This window comes from Harmonia axyridis, chromosome X, assembly GCF_914767665.1.
Source record: "Harmonia axyridis chromosome X, icHarAxyr1.1, whole genome shotgun sequence".
NCBI lineage: Eukaryota > Metazoa > Arthropoda > Insecta > Coleoptera > Coccinellidae > Harmonia > Harmonia axyridis.
In genome coordinates this window covers 14,402,859-14,424,122 of record NC_059508.1, presented here as the reverse complement: position 1 = coordinate 14,424,122, position 21,264 = coordinate 14,402,859, and the positions used below count along the sequence as shown (strand labels likewise).

At 33.2% G+C, this 21,264-nt stretch overlaps 2 protein-coding genes across 5 annotated transcripts; both read left to right on the top strand.

The window, feature by feature from the left end:
• The first annotated feature begins 2,855 nt into the window (after positions 1 to 2,855).
• LOC123686020 lies at positions 2,856 to 16,331 on the top strand. Its single transcript, XM_045625933.1, has 30 exons — positions 2,856 to 3,025; positions 3,087 to 3,207; positions 3,261 to 3,454; positions 3,530 to 3,747; positions 3,948 to 4,080; positions 4,158 to 4,314; positions 4,371 to 4,480; positions 4,530 to 4,731; positions 6,100 to 6,272; positions 6,326 to 6,421; positions 6,482 to 6,692; positions 6,743 to 6,903; positions 7,525 to 7,687; positions 7,889 to 8,107; positions 8,162 to 8,421; positions 9,627 to 9,984; positions 10,191 to 10,352; positions 10,631 to 10,812; positions 10,866 to 11,052; positions 11,207 to 11,520; positions 11,864 to 11,977; positions 12,223 to 12,420; positions 12,688 to 12,910; positions 13,004 to 13,215; positions 13,271 to 13,451; positions 14,215 to 14,524; positions 14,883 to 15,114; positions 15,228 to 15,395; positions 15,775 to 15,979; positions 16,037 to 16,331. Exons 1-30 carry the CDS (start codon positions 2,999 to 3,001, stop codon positions 16,252 to 16,254), a joined length of 5,709 nt encoding a protein of 1,902 aa, XP_045481889.1. The 5' UTR covers positions 2,856 to 2,998; the 3' UTR covers positions 16,255 to 16,331.
• A 398-nt stretch (positions 16,332 to 16,729) lies between these two features.
• On the top strand, positions 16,730 to 20,847 carry LOC123685923 (membrane-associated tyrosine- and threonine-specific cdc2-inhibitory kinase wee-1.3-like). Of its 4 annotated transcripts, none has more exons than XM_045625790.1 (7): positions 16,730 to 17,059; positions 17,116 to 17,251; positions 17,308 to 17,810; positions 17,928 to 18,132; positions 18,187 to 18,332; positions 18,418 to 18,551; positions 18,728 to 20,847. In XM_045625790.1, exons 1-7 carry the CDS (start codon positions 16,934 to 16,936, stop codon positions 18,831 to 18,833), a joined length of 1,356 nt encoding a protein of 451 aa, XP_045481746.1. In that variant the 5' UTR covers positions 16,730 to 16,933; the 3' UTR covers positions 18,834 to 20,847. The 4 variants fall into 4 exon arrangements, with proteins under 4 accessions (XP_045481746.1, XP_045481750.1, XP_045481748.1 ...); XM_045625794.1 differs by having other exon boundaries at positions 16,731 to 17,059; positions 17,311 to 17,798; XM_045625792.1 differs by having other exon boundaries at positions 16,731 to 17,059; positions 17,311 to 17,810.
• The last annotated feature ends 417 nt before the right edge of the window (positions 20,848 to 21,264 follow it).

Here is a 21,264-nt window from a genome sequence, read left to right as displayed (position 1 = left end):
AAGAAAAAAAGGTACTGTTTCATCAATACAATGCGCCGTGTCACAAATCAATGAAAACAATAGCAAAATTGCATAAATTGGTCTTCGAATTGCTTCTGCGTCCACCGTATTCGTCAGATCTGCCCCCAAGCGACTTTTTCCTGTTCTCAGACCTCAAAAGAATGCTCGCTGGAAAGAAATTTAGCGCCAATGAAGAAGTAATCGTCGAAACTGTGTCCTATTTTGAAACGAAAGACAAATCGTACTACAAAAATGGTATCGGAAAGTTGGAAGATCGCTATAATCGCTGTATCGCTACTTGACTTGAGCTTGACTTGATTTCAAGTCAAGCTCAAGTCAAGTAGCAGTTTTTCAATCCCAAGTCAAGTATTTATTTATCAATTACTTGGATAATATCAAATTGATTGATTTTTAGCAGTTTTATTGTTTAGTTTCACATCAATAAAAAATTATGAAATAAAAAGGAACCTTGCAAACAACACTTCTATTTATTAAACTCGTTGTATAAAAGAACCGAAAATATCAATTTTTTTTTAAATAGAAACATAAATTAAGTCGCTATAAATCATAACAAATGAAAAATAATCAAAAAAATAAAGTTTCTTAATACTGAGAAACCTTCAGGCTATGTTTGATTTCATAATTTTCCATCCAGGATCTAAGACACATGAGGAATCTTATAGATTTGTCGCCTAACCTATTGCGGGTTTTTATAACTGTAAGAGCAGCTCTGGAAAATTGTCTTTCAACAGGAGCTGAAGATGCTGGCGTTGATAAAATATCCTTAGGCATTTCGGACAAGTTTGGGAAGATATTTCTGAAACTACCAAAAATAAAAACAACAGGTCTGTAATTGTTTTTACTATCTTCCAAGTGAAGTTGAGTTTTTTAAAAATGCATTTTGGCGACATGTTCCGGATATTTATGCAAAATGAAAAAATTCACACTTAATGTGCTCAATAAGCCCCACTGAATAATCTCTGAGGATTTTAAAGATCTACGAAATCGCCTATCCAAATTTTATTGAAAAGTCAACACGTCATTGATGACGTAACACAGACAATCGTGTGGTTTATACATTGAACTAGAGAGAGAATGTTGAACAACTGTGTAACTAGCAAGTAGAAAATAAAAACCATATTTTTCTCCATAAAAACCCAAATTTCAACTAGCTAATAAATGTTCAATCTGTGAATAGTGTATTTTCTACTATAACTTTGTAGGAAAAAGTTCTTATTACGGTCCTGTGGTTTTGGGGGTCTGGTGGACGGCTCCCCATAAAAGTGCCCGCTCTCAACTGGACATGGGGGCTTCTCCTTTATTCGCTTGGCCAAATTTACATCTATTTGCATGTGGTGATCGCTGGTCATTTATAAACGAACTTGGCCCATGTCATTGAAAGATTACTCTGTCACTCAAAATGCTCCCGCATATTTCACACCAATCTTCGAGCTTCCATTTGACCCTTAATTACTAGAATGCACTTATACTGGCTTGGAAACGTTCATTCATAAAGATTACTTTCAGGCAATCAGAATTCGGTATTCCAGCCGATACAATCCTTTTATTCTGGACTTGAATTGACCGCTGGTCAAAAAGAGTCTGTTGGGGGTGCCCTCCTGAGGGGTTAACAAAGCGGGTAATTTAAAATTATTCATTCATTCAATAGAAATAATAAATTAATATACATAAGTTAAGAATAAAAATTGCCCAATGTAGCATAACAGGCCAATTGAAAAATCCCCGGTCTACCATAGTAAAACACATTTTTTTTTGTCAAAATTCGATTTGATTATTCAACATAGTTGCCTTCAAGGGCGATACAGCGATTATAGCGATCTTCCAACTTTCCGATACCATTTTTGTAGTACGATTTGTCTTTCGTTTCAAAATACGACACAGTTTCGACGATTACTTCTTCATTGGCGCTAAATTTCTTTCCAGCGAGCATTCTTTTGAGGTCTGAGAACAGGAAAAAGTCGCTTGGGGGCAGATCTGACGAATACGGTGGACGCAGAAGCAATTCGAAGACCAATTTATGCAATTTTGCTATTGTTTTCATTGATTTGTGACACGGCGCATTGTATTGATGAAACAGTACCTTTTTTTCTTCAAATGGGACAGTTTTTGAAAGATTTCATCCTTTAAACGAACCAATAACACTATATAATAATTGCTGTTGATCGTCTGGCCCTTTTGGAGGTAATCAATGAATATTATACCTTGCGCATCCCAGAATACTGATGCCGTAACCTTGCCAGCTGACTGTTGGGTTTTCCTCGCTTTGGATTCGGTTCATCGTGTGTAGTCCACTCAGCTGACAGTCGATTGGACTCCGTAGTGAAATGATAGAGCCATGTTTCGTTCATTGTCACATATCGACGCAAAAATTCAGTTTTATTGCACTTAAACAGCTTCAAACACTGCTCAGAATCATTACACGTTGTTACTTTTGATTTAATACTAGCACCGCCATCTGTGGCCTAATATATCAAAAAACAGATATGATAGACAAAATCTGAGGACTGTTTCGGATTTTGAGCCCAAAAGTTAACCAGGATCGCTTATTAGAATAGGAATAAAGATAGTAGCTACTGCATTTAGGTTTGACTCTTTTTTTGAAAAATGCTTAAATGTTAAAAATATTACTGTTTCCAGCGCCTTTCTTCATCGCAAAATCCTTATAATTTCCATTTTTTGAATGCATAATATTAACTTTTTGAATGATTTTAATAACACAAGTTGACATATTTCGTTCATAAACCTGATAAAATAAACCTCAGTGTAAAATTTTCTATATTTTGGCTCTATGAAAAAGAATGCATGACTTCAAGAATAGTACCTACATCACATTCCCAAGAGACACATACACATGTTATAAATTGAAACATAAAAAAACACATTCATTCTGTGTCACATTGTCAGTTCTCAGCCAATGGTTTTTCAGAAACAACCTCATGCAAATACTAAAGGAATGCAATTCTTATAATTCTGCAAAATGAAACATTATATTTATTTATTAGCGGTAAGTACTGTACTTTTTTCAACATAATTCCATTGTTACGATGTATTTATTTCTCGGTTAGTTTATATATTTGAAAAATGGAGTCCAATCAGATATATCACAAAGCATGGAGTTGATCAATACCCTAAACCAGAAAATATACGAATTGAGGATGAAGCAAATGAAAGAAATCATAACTCCACGTGAGTATATCAAATCCAGAATGAATCACGACTGAATTAATTCATATTTTTAGATTTCCGATCAAAATTCGGACATTTCTATGAAAACAATTACCATTGGCACTTTGCTTCTGGAGTTTCTCTATTCCATCTCGAATTTATGTTGTTGGACAATGATTTTCATTCCTTACTCGAAATAGACAAATTGAATTTCACAACACCAATCGATAAAATCATTGGAGGTCATGATCGAATAAGTATAGCTAAGGTTGAACTTTCATTTACAATTACATTTATTATTATTTTTATTACTGAAGGTTATTTTCATCTCTTCTGATTTCAGCTGGTCGAATATGAGAACCAAGCAGTGATGATGCTTACTGTGAATAGAAAGCAAGTAAGAATTATAAAATTCGTCAAAACAGATGACGATCAATTTGTTTACCGTGAAATACAATACCTAGAACATGTAATGATTTCGGACGCTGACTTGTTCAGAATTCAAAACAAATTATACATGATAGTCGCTAATGATAAGGGCAGTAATTTTGTTCCAGTAAGGTAAGGATGATTTGTTTGAATTCTAAAAATGATTAGTGGTACGTTCGATAAACATTTTTTTAAATTTGTATTATGGTTCATTTTTGAGCCCCAGTTCTTCGAATAGATCGCTTTATCACTTTCTGAGAATGTCTGTAATTTTAGAATATTACTACATGAAATTCGAGTGCAATATTGAACAAGAAATTTATTATTTTCAGCTTATATGAATGGACTGGAGATAATTTTTATGAGATACATGTTCTATACACTAGAGGTATTCCACAAATTCATGTTTTCGAAGAGGATGGCAGAGCAATAATCTTGATGTTACACAAAAGAAAAAAATTGATTGTAAGTTCCAAGTTTTTGAATTCTCAAAATTTCCTTACTGATTATTCACATATTTTTATCGATTAATTCGATTTAAGACTGTCTGCGATGTTTACACATTGGAGGATCAAAGACTGACCAAAATACAAGAACTACAATTGGAGGGACCTAGGCATATTATACCTTACCAAATAAGAGATGAATACTATGTATTAGTTTTAAGTGGTTGGGATAGACATTTATATTTATGGACAGGTAAATTGATGTTTTTTCCTTAAAATGACCCATTAATGAAATCATACATTTTCCAGGAAGTCAACTAAAACAAATTTCATCAGAATCAACTCTACATAGCAATGATTATCAAAAACTCAAATTATCGCACATCAACAATTCAACTATTCTTTTCGCTAGCAAATTTGTAAGTGATGATAAGATAATGATAACCAGAATAAAAAATTGTATTTCAGCACAAATTAGACATATTCATAATGTCTACTCAAGGAGCAATACATTTAGCATCGCAAGAGTACCTGCATAGATACTCTGCAATATTGAGTTTGGATCACGTAAAAATGAACAAAACAGATTACATATTCGTTGTAGGAAATGTGGGTGTTACAGGAGAGATAGAATATTTTGACATTGAATTGATTCAGGCACCAGAGACAGGTATGAAATATTCAAAGGATTGAACCATTCATCATTAGATTTGAATTTTAATTAATCATGTATTTAATGTATTTCAACATTCACTTTCAATGATTTTTTCACACGAAAACGAAATATTATCAGAAATACCAGAAAAACTCTTACTTACAACAATATTAGGCCAATTGAAAAGTCCCCGGTCTGTTGCAAAAATGACGATGCTAGTATTAAATCCATATGATTTTTAGTTAGTATCAACCTTCAAACGATACTTGTCAAAATTTGACAGCAGTCTGACCATTACTTTTTTCACTCACCCCATCTTCCCTATTCAAAAATTGGGGGTGGGGGTTGTAGCAGCAAGGGTTGAAGCGCTATGCGTCCGTTACCTACATCTTAAGTTGTCCCCCTCGAAACAGAAATCGACCTGTCCGAGCATTTCTATCGAAAAACTTTATTTCGTCTGTAATCTCATCTGTTTCGTTTTCAAATGGCCACCCGGTATATACATATGAAAGCTGGATCCATTTCGAATACGATAGACGCATGGATAAGGTTTAAGGTAGATTGTACGGTACTAGATAATCTTCTCTACCTTGTTTATGCGAGCTAAATCTCGCCCCCAATAGTGTAGTTCAATGTGCTTTCTAATTTTTTCTGAATAAAGACCTTTATTATTATTATTATTATTATTTCTTCCTTCCGAAGGATTTTGAATTGACCAGCTTCAATTCTGTCAGATGAAAAATTTAATCTCTATTCAGGACATCTGATTTTGGAGAGGTAGCTGCATTCCATTCATACCAATAAATAGATGGCATTTTTCCATAACCAACGGCCCCATTTGAAGGAAAAAAAAGTGCTGTTTCATCAAGACAATGCGCCGTGTCACAAATCAATGGAAACAATGGCAAATTTGTATGAATTGGGCTTCGAATTGCTTCTGCATCCACCGTATTCGCCAGATCTGGCCTCCAGCGACTTTTTCCTGTTCTCAGAACTCAGAAGAATGCTCGCTGGAAAGAAATTTAGCGCCAATGATGAAGTAATCGCCGAAACCTAGGCCAATTTTGAAGCGAAAGACAAATCGTACTACAAAAATGGTATCGAAAAGTTGGAAGATCGCTATAATCGTTGTATCGCCCTCGAAGGCAACTATGTTGAATGATAAAATCAAATTTGGTCAAAAAAATGTCTTTTACTATGGTAGACCGGGGACTTTTCAATTGGCCTCTTTTCTCGGTAATAGAAGTATTGAAGTTTCTCATTAAACTAATAAAAAAAAACATCCTGTGTTCAAACATCATAGCTCAAAAAAAACACCATAAAGAATATTGCATCTGAAAAAAATTGAATTATTGAATAACCTTGACATTGATCCAATTATAGATCAACCAGTACCACCAATCGATCCTCTAGCCATTTGTTTGAAGTACCTAAGAGACAATCTAGCACCTGAACAGCCCGATCCCTTGGTTAAGCATGGTATACCTGCTCTGCGTACAAGGGGTTCATCGTCACTTATGGCATCTTACCTATCAGGATCTGGTGAGGACATGCAGGTGAGAAAATTCAGGGGAAATTACTCAATTATAATTAACGCAATTATTTTTAGAATGTATGGTTTGAAGAAAAGATCGAAGATATCAACGATAGATTCAGTTCTATATCACAGATAGCAAAAGAGTTCAAAGTAGACTTGGATGAAATGGTGAGTAATCTTAAAATTTTGCCTCAATTCTTTACTTTCTGTGAATTTTGATTCAAACAGCAAATAAATGGAGATGTAGTTGTTGAAGGAGAGCTCAGAGGAACTGAACTTTTCGCTGAAAGCATACAGGTGGAGACAGTGAACAACCAGAGGTGGTCACCAAACCAATGGCTATCTTATACCAAAAATCAAACCATCTCCGGTGGAAAGGATGCAAAGGATCTGAGGGTGAAAGAGTTGATAACCCTCACAGATATAGATCTTTTGAAAGGTAAGTTGCTTCTTCATCTTCACATTCAACTAACAGCTTTACTCCATCAGATTTACTGTTGAACAACAGTGACGTCAGAATTGAAGGTATCTTCACTATCGACAATCTAGTGACGAAAAGTTTGTTGGTGGGTCAAATCAACAACATCAAAATGGAGGATATCTTCATGAAAGGAAGAGATACAAAAGTGAACTCCAGCGTTGGTATAGATGTGAGTTGACGCAACCTTCAATTTGAAACAAATTTTTTAAATAACCTTAACAAAGTTTGTGGAAATATTCAAATTTTTGAATTTGATTTTGTACAGAACTGAATTCTTCAGATAGGATTCTTTGAATACACGTAATTTACTCTCTTCGCCTAGGGATTCACGGATTTGCTTGATATTCAAGCTACTTGACACAAGTTCAAGCTCAAGTAGCTTGAGCTCGAGTTGAAATCAATTCAAGTTCAAGTCAATTAGTAGTTTTCAACATCAAGTCAAGTATTTATTCATTAATATTGAAAAACTACTGCTTGATTTGAACTTGAGTTGATTTCAAGTCAAGCTCAAGCTAATTGAGCGTGAGCTTGAGTTAAGTAGCTTGAATATCAAGCCAAGCCGAGAATCTCTATCTTCAACATAAAAAATGTTTTCTCTTCTTCATGTCGTGGCCGTGGTTGTGAAAACTATTTCACAGTGTGAGTAGTTCTTTGATGTTTTAGTTTCAAATAATATTTTCGATACCTAATAAGACACTCAATATATTCTCATGAGATAGCTCCAAACAAGAAGTATTAGTTACCCCTTTATAAATTAAAAAAAATTACTGAAGATTCCTCGTTCCCTCAGCCTAACGCTATGGAAGGAGGCATGGGTCAGAACAGCTCAGAAATTGAAGGATTTGCTCCACACGTTTTTATAGACGATTTACAGGTTGAGTTCATAGATGGGGTAAATTGGAAAGCATTTGTAGATTCAGTTTTTCTTCATGGAGTCACCAAAGAAATTGAAGGTTGGTACATTTTCTTGACTAAAATAGTGTTTTTATTTCAAAATTTCTTAAGGATATTTTTGCACATTTTCTGTTAAGCCTAGAAACTGGAACTGAAAAGAATGGGCTTCAAGTGTTCCGTGATTTTCTTCTAAAAAACTATTCTGTAAATCTTTCTTGAAGTCTGTATGTTTAAGACTTTTTATTCATTGGAAATTTTAGGGAATATCAAGATGAAAGCATTCCATGCAAAAAAGCTATACGTTTCGACTTTGAATGGAATTGATGTTAACAACTTTATGACCAAGACAACACCTCAAACTGTGAATACTTCTCTTGATATCAAGGAGATCAATATGCATTCGAATTTGATTGTTAATATTCTAAATGGATTGGCCCCATCGGAGGAAATAGCTACTATCCATAGTCCCACATTGAAAGGTAAAAAGCAACTATTCCTCATTAAACATACAACTATTAGTTGAACCATTTCAGGTCCTGTCTCTTTTGAAACTGTCCATATAATTGGTAATCTCATAGCCAATTACACCAAACCTACTGATAAAGAACAACATATAGTTGGTACAAAAGAATCCGACTTCCTGCAGGTTTATCGTAACAAAATTAAGATAAAGGGCAACCTCAGACTCAAAAATTTACGAACATTAGAATCCCTTATGATAACTGTTGGTAAAAATAGTGAGCCATTCAATCTGAATGTTATAAATAAGTACTGGATGAAGAGCGTCAATCAGGTACCTATATAAAAAAATTGAGTGATTCATTTTCAATATAAGGCCAATTGAAAAGTCCTCGGTCTGATGTACAGATGACGGTGCTAGTATTAAATCCATATGATTTTTAGTTAGTACCAACCTTCAAACGATACGTGTCAAAATTTGACAACAGTTCGACCATTAGTTTGTGAGATGTGTTCACGAAAATAGAGAAATAAATAGAAAGAGCTTGACAACTTATTCAGTTATGACAGTGGGCTGTGAACAGAAATCCTCCAAATACTGCCAATTTCACAATTTTGGGCAATTCCAGATTTCATAGAGAACGTAGAAAGTAAGAGACTTGCATTTTTTAGGATCCAGATTATCTACATTACCGTTATATTTTGGAAGAAACTGTTTTCCATGAATGAACCTATGATGAAACTATAATAATTGTTCTGAGTACTCACCGATGGGTTAATTCCTTAGTGTAAAAGGGCTTTTTAACATTATAAACTTCGATACATTCTTTTCCTACAACATCGTTGTGTTTTATTTTTATCATCACTGTTTGCATAGAAATTGACTGGAGAGACATCATAAATCTATAACAGAGATCATATTTAGAATCATCAACACCATTGGATTAAATACATCATAATGTCAAATGTAACTTGTATGAAAGATGTGCTTAAAATACCTTAAAAATAACTATCTGTAGAAAAATTGGTTTATTCACTTGAATCATGCAATGAATTTTTGCAAGTCAGTCTCATAGACTAATAAAATGATTCAGTTCATCAGCAATCATCGATTGGTGGGCGGGGTTTAGGAATTTCTTCAATCTATGATCAAGAGTTAGTCGAATAGTGAAAATTCAAAACCGTGGAAAATATACAAAACTGTGGTCGAATTTCTGTGCTATGTCATAGACTGACAAAACTATCAATACTAGGGTAGACCGCCAGACCGGGGACTTTTCAATTGGCCTGTTATACTATATGATTCAAGCAGTCATAATCGTAAAATTCAAGTGCTTTCACTTACGAAAAAAAATTGTTGATATTGAAAAATGTTAAAGGAAGACTTGTGTGCAAAAGAATAGAGTAAATTCAAGCAAAAATCCTGTTGAAAAATCACATTAATACAAGGCTTCCCAACTTCAAGTCTCTCTTATTTATTTTTCATTTTAGTGATTGAGAATTAATTCATTGTTATTATAAAGATCAATTTTGACTTAGGTTATTCCTGTGCATGTAGAAGTCGGAGGTGGTGTCAGTGCTCCTCATTTGCAAACAGAGCTCCTAAACGGAATCAAAGTATCCAAGTTACTATTGACTGATTCCTTGAATGCTCCATCAGACTTTGCTTTCGAAAACGTTACGTTTCTTGGAAATGTCTATCTGGATGATAGCAAATCTCACAGTCCAGATTTGAAACGTATAAATGAAGAAGCTGTGGGAATGAATGGTACTTTCATCATCAAAGGAAAGAAAATATTCAAGGATATAGTGAAGATCAACAATTTGATAGCAGACAAACTAAACGGCGTTGAAAAAAATAATTTTATTACGAAGAACGCACCTGCCTCTTTCACAGGTATTGCTCGATTCCATGGCAATTTACAAGATATTCCTAAATTGGAGGCAGAAACGAAAATGAGAAATGAGAAATGCCTTCGATAATTTAAAAAAAGTCCTATATGGGCTCGCAAACTCTTTTCTTGAAGTTATACTTGGAACTTTTCATTTTTGTTTGTACCTTCAATTTAGGAACATATAAATATTTAATCTATTTCACTCTAGGATACAAAATTTTCGAGAACCTTGTGATCAACGGAAACTTGAGAGCTGAAAACTTCAATTTCGATGAACTCAATGGTTTCAATATAGAAAAATTGAGAAATGACGCTATTTATATCGACAGGCCTCAAACTATGCAAAATATTACTTTCACCAATATTTCTGGTAAGTTTTTTCCTTCTACATGGCAAAATAGAATATTGCACAATTGTACAATTCTATCTGTTGACAACCTCATATATTGAACTTTTAAAGAAATTTTATTAAATAGGTATGCTAACAAACTCATCAAAAACAAAATTACGCACGTCAAAAACTTCACAAAAAAATTGAGCTTGCGAGGATTTGAAAATGTTGTCAAATAGCTTATCAACGATTGTATACCTCACTCTTTTAATTATGTTAGGTATCGAATACCTGTTGTTCCTATAAAAATGTTTCAGCTGACAACTTGAACGTGGAAACTTTGAATGGCATCCCCATAAATGAATATGCAACAGAAGTCGATGATATGTTGAACAGCAATGTGATTGACAGCCTAATTATCAATGGAAAACTTGCCATTGGAAATTTGTTGGGTCTGTCAAAAATAAATGATAAACATCCTGATGTCCTGTTCAAGAACGTGAGTTAATGATTGTTGTAAATGATAGACGATAAATTCCATATTTCCATCAGAGGCTGAGATTGGATGACCAGGGTGTATTACATGGCAATGTCAGGTTTCTAGAAAATGTAACAATCGATAACCTGTCGGCAACATTCGTAAATGGTATCGATTTACCACAATTGTTGAAAAGGATATTATTCAAGAGCGGAAATCAGAGTATACCAGCAAAATATACCTTCGAAAGTATTAAAACTAGTAAGTTATTGAATTATTGGCTCAGAAGTCCGAATCAAATATTCGAATACAGATTAGCACTTAAAATTCAACTCTTTTTATTGAGTTTGAGTAGTAACTATAACTCATAAAAAAGGCAAATTTTAAGCTAATCACGCTATTATGTTTTCCATAGAAAACCTACTGACTCCAAAAATAAACAAAATGGAGATCGATCCTTTGGTTGACATAAAAGGTGAAGAAGTTCAGCAAATTATAGCCTTCAAAGGGATAGAATTCCACGACAGCAACCTCAACAAACTCTCTGCTGAAAATATAATGCCCTGTGATTTAGCTGCTGCATTAAAAGCAATTAAAAGCCCGCCATCTCAAACATTTTCTACCATAAAAACCTTCGGAAACGTCATATTTGAGGACAAGGAACATCCTCTTTACAATATTTTAGAGAATGCCGTCTTACTCAATCAGAAAAACATCATTCAAGCACCGGTAAGAAGTTGGACACCAGCTGCTTTATACACCCTCACTTACGTACCGGTGACCTGTTGATTTGAACTGTCGGTGAAAATCTGAAGAATCGCTACTACAATAATTCCTTCATTGGATTAGTAATAAGCAACTTTCTAAAAATCTTTGATCGTAATAATTTTGTTTCAATTGAGTTTTTGTTGCTAGATCACTCATTTCAGTTCAGAACGTTCTGAAAGTCAGGACTGTCGATTAGATCGGAAGGTTTTTTTCCACGATTTGCAAATCGACAGTTCAAATCGACAGATGGAGGCCTTAGTCAAATAGAAAGTTTTTTCGTAAAATTATGAAATTTCGTTCGTAGGTCCACTTTAAGAATGTATTCGCACAAAATGTCGACACAAATCAATATATAAATGGCGTCAATCTTACTCATATATTTACTGACGCTTTATTGAAAAAAATTGGAAATAAACAGGTGAGTGATCAAATAAAATCTGTAAATTGGATAACAACATTAGGATAGCACATAAGGCATAAGTGATGAGATTGTGTTTTTGTTTTAAAGTACTATTATTGCTTCAAGATCACGCTTAGGTACAATGGGTATCTCAACTTTCTTGAATATACTTGAATTAGTGTTAGTTGCAATCTTCGACAACCTGTGCTTTATATGTGCAGGTTAATTTACTTCATTGATACTAATTTTTGGCATATTTGAAGGTCATATCTGGTTTGAACGTTATAACACGCCTTGCTGTGTACTCCGCTACTGTTCTTAACAATTCTGACATCACTATGGTGAACGGAGTTGATTTTCCTGATATTTTCGATAGAGTTATACCTAAAGGAGCAATCGATATAATGCCTATAAGAGGAAAGAAGACCTTCTTTGCTGGTTTACAGACTGAGACTATAAGGGTGAGTTACATATAGATTCTAACTATAAATGCCAATCAAAGTGAAGGAACATCTAAAAAATTGGTACATAAAAAAATATTCGGATCTTCGCTTGATAAATATTGATTTAAAATAATATGAACAGATTTGTAATTTTCGTGTTATTGAGTCGGTTTGCCTAAAACTATGGCAGTCCTCTTCAAAGGTTACCCACTGACCTCATAAGATGCCTCTGTATCAAATATTCAATGTTATTTCAGAAATAATCAATTAAATTCTTTTTTCAAGACTGCGAAAATATCTAACATTACCCCAGAGCAGTTAGTGACAACTGACAATTTGAAAAATATCTCAGCGGCAACATTCGAAAGTGTTGAAATGAAAAATCTGTCGATTGAAAGCATCAATGATCAAGATTTCCATAATTTCATGAATGAGAGAGTTTTACTTGTTGGTCCTCCAATACAAGAACTTCAAGGTTTATATTCATTTTACGATGTCCACATTGGAGGTGAGAAGAATATCATTATTTATTCATCTCTAATATTTATATCATGTATTTTCATTTATTTTCTGTTGTAATTATAAATTTCGACCATTACAGGAAATGTCGAAGTTCCTTCAATAAACAACGTAGATCTAAATGATATTGTTGTGGATGTCCACAATCTGAATATCCAGTGTAAAAAAACATTCGCAAACGACCTGTATATCCATGGCAATGTGGATATAGAACTGCTGAACGAGCATTTCATATCGGATATATATGAAAAAGCATTTTTACGTAATGAAAAGAGCTTTATAAATAAAAATGTGGTAACTGAATGCTTCGTTTTCATGTTTGCTCGTATACTTTTATTGATTGTTTCAGAAAATAACGAAACCCAGCGTTGTTAATGGAACAATCATTACCGAATCCATAAATGGATACCCTCTGGAAAAGGTGAACAGAATTCTAGATTCCGAAATGCTACAAAATCGAGAAAAAGAAGTTAATCTAATGGTGGACGCCATCGAGAAAACTGCTCGTAAGGGCTACAGGTTAACTGAAAGTAAGTGAATTCTCAGTATTCGGAATTGCAGAAAGTTATCAGGCTGAACATAACACTCATCTCAATAAACCCGGGCTCTAAGTAGTAAAACACATTTTTTCGACTTTATTCGTCAATATATTAGGCCAATTGAAAAGTACCCGGTCTGATGCACAGATGGCGGTGCTAGTATTGAATCCATATGATTTTTAGTTTGTACCAACCTTCAAACGATACGTGTTAAAATTTGACAGCAGTCCGACCATTAGTTTGTGAGATATTGCGTTGTGAGTGTAGCTACTTTTGTCATTTGAAAGAAGATGGAAAAAAAGAATTTCGTGTGCTGATGAAATATTGCTTTATAAAGGGAAAAAAAATAGAATTGTATGAATTGGGCTTCGAATTGCTTCTGCATCCACCGTATTCGCCAGATCTGGCCTGCGACTTTTTCCTGTTCTCAGACCTCAAAAGAATGCTCGCTGGAAAGAAATTCAGCGCCAATGAAGAAGTTATTGCCGAAACTGAGGCTTTTTTGATGCGAAAGACAAATCGTACTACAAAAATGGTATCGAAAAGTTGGAAGATCGCTATAATCGCTGTATCGCCCTCGAAGGCAACTATGTTGAATAATAAAATCGAATTTTGCCAAAAAAATGTGTTTTACTATGGTAGACCAGGGACTATTCAATTAGCCTGTTATTAAATGAATCAGCCTTATTATTTTCATGCAAGGAATAAATAAAATATTTCAATTGCCGAATTTCACCTTATAAAATTTTTTTAGAGATGGCATCAGATATAATGTACATAGAAAAATCTAATGTGATTCAAGTTCCTTTCGTAAACGCGTATGACGCTCAAGTAATGCGTCTCAAAGATTACGTTCTCATTCACATCATTGGAGAAGAAGAAGGTTCAATGTGTGAATTGCCGAAAGAGTGCAAATGTCCAGTGCAGTACACAATTCAAATATCACCCCAAAATTCTATCAACACCTTTTTCAGCAAAGGATCGCAAAGAGTTTATAGTTATGATGATAAAGTAATGACAGCACATTTGATAACCAATAGCGTCAGTACCGATTCTATCTGCAGGTAGGTTCAATTCAAGGGCGTAGAAATGGGGGGGGTACTAAGGGTACTTACCCCCCAAGATTTCCAAAATATAACATTTCAGAATTCTCTCAATTACGAAGAACGATAATTTTCCATGAAATGAACCAACAATCTTTTTACTTTTCTTTAAAATCGACACGACAGTCAAAAATCGGACCCTTTCACAGTTTATGAGTTTATTATCGCTCTCAAAATGCTAACATTTCGAGTAATTTTTGGTTCAAACTTTGTTATCAAACCTTTTTTCCCCACTTTACAGATATGAGTAAAATTTGTCGTTAAAAAAAATTTTTTCGATTGGAAATATGTTAAAAGGATTTCCTTTTTCATTTTTTAGGAGAGAATCAACTAAAAACGAACGTTCAACATTAGCCTGGAGTACTGTGGTTAACCAACAAAATACCACAGGGGGCATGTTTTCAGAGGCACTCAATTTCACCGGATTTATCAGTGATGTAGAATTTTTCTCTGTTGATGGAGCTACATATGCCATTATTGGAAAATACTACGATCCATCAACCAACTCATACGATCTAGATTGTCTGGTTTACAAGTTCAATGAGGACAGGGTGAGCTTGAAAAATTATCGCCTTCACACTAGTAATCATTAAAAACTGTCTTCATATTTTCTTGGCATGATTTCCATAACGAAAGTAGATTTTCACTTTCATTTTTCCCTCAGACAGGAGTTACTGAAATCCAACGGATAGAAACCCACGGTGTATGGAATTTGAAAATATTTTACACACCACAAGGTATCAACTTAATCATAGGAATGGTTGGAGATGAAATTCCAACTCATAACTATGAGAAAACACTTTTCATGAGATTCAATCAAGAAGAAGAACAGGTAGGTTCAATCGACGAGCAAAAAAGTTACGTATTTCACAAAGAAATAAATATAGAGATAGATTTGAAATTCGTCCAAAAGTCACACTCTTAAATATAAGTATGTCTTTAAGAAACACCCTGTATAAAAATTTGTTTCAGTTTCAGAGATTTTTGCAAAAAAAAAATGTGATTTACCGGGGACTTTTCAATTGGCCTGTTAAAAAGAATGTATAGCGCATATTTTTTCGAAAATATTGTCATGCTCCTTCTTCATGTGTTATTCACATCTACATTTCTGAAATATACTAAAAAATATTTATTATTATATTTATTATTATATATATTATTATTATTTATCATTATACATATATATTATTTTTAATATTTATTATTTTCAGTTCCAGCTACTCAGGGTGGTTGAAGCTTATGGATGTTCATCAGCTGTTGGCATTCTTCTGGATACAGAAAATTTCATAGCGCTTACACATAAAATACATCCGGTGTTAATATTCAAACATGATCCTCATCAAGATAACTATGTTTATTATCAAAATCTCTGGGATCGAACACCAATTGGCGGAATATCATTGTTTTATTCGGGATGTAAGTTGAAGATCTCAAAAAAAAAAATTTTCGAAGTAAATTTTGAATTTTTTTCAGATTATGGCAAGAGTGATCCCTACTTATGTGTTACATCGAAAAAAGGTGTATACTCCATATACACCTATGAGTATATAGAGGGATGGCAGAGAAAATTTTTCAACGAAATTGAAGGATTAAGGAATTTAATTCCCTTCGAATTAAATGACGAATTATACCTATTTGCCCTCTCCTCAAATATAAGTTCTGTTTTGACTGTCGTTAAATATGGTTCCTGATTGAAATCTATTTTTATTTAAAGTGTATTTATGTACATTCTTTGTATTTGTTGTTTAAAATATATGTTACAAAACATTTTTGCCATAAAAATATTTTCGATTCGACATACAACACTGCACAAGATCAAAATTAAGTGGAAACTCAATTACTCAAACAAGATTTTCCAACTTCTAAAAGTATAAAAAATTTCAAGGTTCGGCCGCCATCTATATGAATATTCTAGAACAGTGAATGGATTTTTCGTACAGTACCGTAGAATTCTACCGTTACGACTTGGTTATAATATTGTTATTAAATTTTGAATTGATACAATTTCTGATAAGATGGGATTAATCACAGTTTCGTGTCTTAATAATTAGAATTCATTATAATTGATCGTTCAGAATTCGATATATTTCAATTTGGATATGCAAGTCTATTGAACTTTTATTGACGTTCGGAAGAATAGTTTTTTATCTATGGTTTCCACGTCCATTACACAGTATTTGTGAGTCATTGCGTTTCGGGTCAGCCATGTAATTATTGAAAAAAATCAAAATATAAGCAATTTTTGGCGTCACATCAACAATTTGTTTTTAATTCTCAGGTTTTCTGAATGTTATGAAAACAAGCATTACTAATGTAGATAACGTCAACAGAAGGTTTAAACAGAAGGTGATTTAACTTGTGATATTGGATATGAGTATACGTCGTTCCTCCAACAAAAAGAAACGCAACAATTCTTCAAAACTTGATTTGAATATGGATTCCAACATTTTTGAGAGGTTGGCAAAAATATCTCCTCAGCATTTCACTACAAAAAAAGTGAGACTACCTTTAAATCACTTGAGCACAAGTGTTATTATAATATTTTTTTGTAGGATTTTCTTTCTCAGAATATCGTACCAGCTTGTCCTATAGTACCTCCTAAACTTAAGAGGTGTTATGGAAAATGTTCATTGGTCACTGAAACCTTTGGAGAAGCCAAAGTCCTAAACTTTGAATGTGATGATGAAGGTTAGTGTTTTCAATTCACAAGTTGAGTCTGTTTAATAATTATGCTTTGTCACTAGCAGAATTGAGCTCATGGTATCGTAGGGATGTTCAAGACACCTACTTTGACCAAGTATTTTATCGCAAGCTCAAAATTGGGGAAGGCAGCTTTGGAAGTGTATACAAAGCAATTTGTAGAGATGATAATAAGTTATATGCAATTAAGCACTTCAATGGAAACCATCCTAAAAGTAGCAAGTATATAGAAGTTGAAAATATGAGAAAAGTTGGATTACATCAAAATATCTTGCGTTTCTATATGGCTTGGGAAGAAGGAGAAAATGTATATATAAAAATGGAATGTTGCCAAATGAGTTTGGCACAATATTCAAAAATAAATCACGATATCGAAGAGGACCAACTACATGAAATACTTCATGATGTTATTCAGGGATTAGTTTACCTTCATTCAAGAAACTTTGTGCACTTAGATGTGAAACCTGACAATATTTTGCTAGATCGAGGCCATTATAAACTGGCAGATTTTGGATTGCTTCACCATATCAGATTGGTGAGTGCTAAGGTTAGTTAATTTCTACGCTTGACAATTATCCAATGTGAATTAAATTAGATTTTCCGCCTTTGTCTAAAATTTGCATTGATTTTATGATTATCTTGCCTAACGATAATTTCTCAATAGGTGGACAAAACAGACCGTATGTCGTCCGAAGGAGACGCAAAATATCTGGCTCCTGAAGTTTTAGGTGGTGTATACACTTGCAAGGCGGATATTTTTGCTCTGGGGGTGACATTAATGGAACTTGCAACCGATTATATAATGCCTTCTAATGGTTTCTTATGGCATGCTATAAGAGAGGGCCAAATACCGTCTGTTTTGCCTGAGAGTGAGTAAGATGATGAAAGTGAAACTCCCTGGATCTATATGTTTATTTTTTCAGAGATATCTCTGAGATTCTTGGCACTGATTTATAGAATGTTGGCTTATGATAATGAAAATAGGCCATGTGCATCTCAGATCATGGAATGCTCTATTGTAACAGAAGTCATGACTAAAGATGCATTGAACGAGAGAACTGACTATGCGGTAAGCTATACTTCTCTAAATTATCAAACATTTTTTATTTGAAATATTGATATTTTATGAATTTCATAACAATTATATTTTACAGAGACTTATTTCAATGGGAGGATTATCTTACCCCAATATTTTGAATGCTGATCTAAGAAGAGTTCTCAATGGCATTGCTGATAGTCCAGGAGATATGTTCCAAACACCTGTGAATCGGACAGTTAATCGAAAAATGTAAGAATATTTTTCAACCGAGTTCCTAATTGCATGTCGTTGCTTTTTAAATTTTTCTTTTGGAAACACTTTTGAAGTCATAGGTGTCATACTAGTGAACCGCTTACAAAAATTTTATAGTTCAAAGTTTCACATGAGTATATGGATACTTATTTATTTATTTGGTATTGTTTCAGGGGATTTCCTGCGAATGGAGATTGTATTCCCAGGCGCATCAATCCGAAGAATGGCACTCCCACAAAGGAATTTAGACGCAGTCCACGTGTCAAATTATTTTTGTAAGTCTCTAAGCAATCAATCACCGACACTTTGTTTGATGCCACCCTTTTTAAAAGAAGCACTTATTGATCTCAAGACCAAAGTTTGTTTATTTCCATTGTTTAAATGGTCTTACAATTTTTTTTGTTTAAAAAGGCTGGTCTTTTAAAAATATTTATTTCAATGCATTTTTATGTTAACTTAGTTATAAAAGTTTAAAATGTTTTTCTAATATTTATTGATTGTTTGAGAAATTATCAATTTTAATCGAGTTTGTTGGCATTGAATAAGATTACATGCAGCTTCATTGTGATTCAATATGCTACTAGAGGTAACTATATTACCTGCTTCTTCTCACTTTGCAAGTTGCGCTTCAAATCATGGTAGATGCTGTACTTATGTGATCATATATTTTTGAAGAAATAACTTGCTCAGAATTTGTTGCAGAAAATGCTATCAAAATCTTGTGTTATTTCTTGACGGTTTGATTTATTGTCTGTTATTATTGCAAATTCAATAATTTCACCTGTGAAGAATTTTTGCGGGCAATCATTCAAACTCCTGAACTTGCAAGGGGATGATTTTAGATGAGAAATCACGCAATTTCTTTCCTTGTTTCTTTTACCCTTATGGTTAATTGTAAATACTTGTTTCAGTTGTTATACTTGTAAACTTTTCGTAATAGCTCCAAGCAATTGACAATAATTGTATTCTCAGGCTTGTTGCCTTCCTTTGATTTTGGTGCTTGAATTAATTATATCAAATGGTAATTGTAGATAGAATTGAGTGATATCATTGGTGCATGTTGTATATAAAATTGAAAAGAAATAGTAGCCACAAAAATCGAGAGGATTTATTTTATAATTTGTTCCATTACTTTCTTTGTTGATCGAATTCAATCATTTTCAAGTTAATTTTTGAATGATAGCAATTATAATTAACTTGACAGAGTAATTAATTCATTAACGCTCAGTTGCAAAAAATTTGAAATCTATTCAAAGCATCTACAAAGTCGGAAAATTTTACTTCACTAAATAATAAAACCAGTGATTTTATCTTGAACTAGAAGGAGCTCTCCGTTCACCTCATCTCCCATAATTTGTGACAAGAGATTTATTCCTTGAATGAAAATTTAATCTTAAGTTGAATTGTTGAAAATTATTTTCAACAATATTGTGATGTTTTATTTATATTTCATATTGAAAATAACAACATTAATTTATATTTAACCTCATCTGTATTTCATATCCAATTTCAAATTAATATTCAAAACAAATGTCAATTCTTAACTTTCATAATGTTGGTTCCGAAGAAAATCATAATGTATTGTGAAAAATAATTTAATTCTGTTGTTCTAGTCTTGAGTTTATTATATATTGCATGATTTTAAATTATTTTGTCTTGAATGATTTCAAGTATTCCTAAATCTAATTTATATTGTTTTTATTTGCAAGAAATAGTCAATAACAATTTAAGCTTGTTAGGAGTCATTGTATTCGTATTTTCATAAATCTACATATGTTTTGGAAAGCTCTTATTCGTAAATGAATAAGAGATTTTGAGCTTTTTCCTGTTTGTATGTATTCTTGCAGAAAAAAATTTATAAATTGAATTGTCTCTTTGCAATAAGTCTAGTAGTCCAGAAAACTGTAGACTCTCAGTTCATGATGAACTAGTGAAACCATTCTGATTTGTAGTACCTTGTTAATGGTCAAATCGGTAGCTTTAAAAAGTTGCAATAAGTGCCACATATTCAAGGCAAACTAGGAACGGTTCAAAGGAAAATCTTGATAAAAGTTACTCAAAGTATTCCGTGAATTTGTTTGTTCGATGTAAAAATTCATCTATTTTCTTATAGTACAAATTTCTTGTAGATTATCAATATTTTCCCTCTTTGAACACATTTGTTATCTTGAAATGTTCCACTCCTGATTTTAATTAAATACTTGTAATGTGATTAATCTATTTCAAAAAAAATTTAAGCTATATCTATGTTACAAGTGAACTTTTTTACTTTCCTAATAAATGTAATGTAAAATATGTCTTTTATTCCGTTTTTTTATTTTATCAGTTCCAATAAATATTTGGTATCGTTCTAGCTGATCTGAATGTCTATATCTAGTCGCTCATTTCAATTCAGTGTAGTACTATACAGGGTGATTCACCGGGATGACCTATTAGACGTTTATGGGAAACTAATCATAATTTTACGCTGAAGATTTGCATATTGAGGTTTGAGACAATGATCTTTCTCCCTAAAATATTATCAGATCTCTCATTAACGTCTAATAGGCCATCCCGGTGAATCACTCTGTATTTATGTCTCGTAGGTAATTGAATTGATATTTTTTGGAAAACTTCTTTAGAATATTCACACCTAGTTAAATTGTTGACTTATTTTGTCTAAACAATAACAATCAAGTATTTATTCGTAAAAATAATCTTTAAACAACTG

Coding starts and splice junctions, on each gene's coding strand:
- LOC123686020 (XM_045625933.1), top strand. CDS start 2,999: ATGAAACATTATATTTATTTATTAGCG. Junction 4,315..4,370: donor ACATTTATATTTATGGACAG/GTAAATTGATGT, acceptor TACATTTTCCAG/GAAGTCAACTAAAACAAATT. Junction 9,985..10,190: donor CGCACCTGCCTCTTTCACAG/GTATTGCTCGAT, acceptor ATTTCACTCTAG/GATACAAAATTTTCGAGAAC.
- LOC123685923 (XM_045625790.1), top strand. CDS start 16,934: ATGAGTATACGTCGTTCCTCCAACAAAAAGAAACGCAACAATTCTTCA. Junction 17,252..17,307: donor CTTTGAATGTGATGATGAAG/GTTAGTGTTTTC, acceptor CTTTGTCACTAG/CAGAATTGAGCTCATGGTAT. Junction 17,811..17,927: donor TCAGATTGGTGAGTGCTAAG/GTTAGTTAATTT, acceptor ATTTCTCAATAG/GTGGACAAAACAGACCGTAT.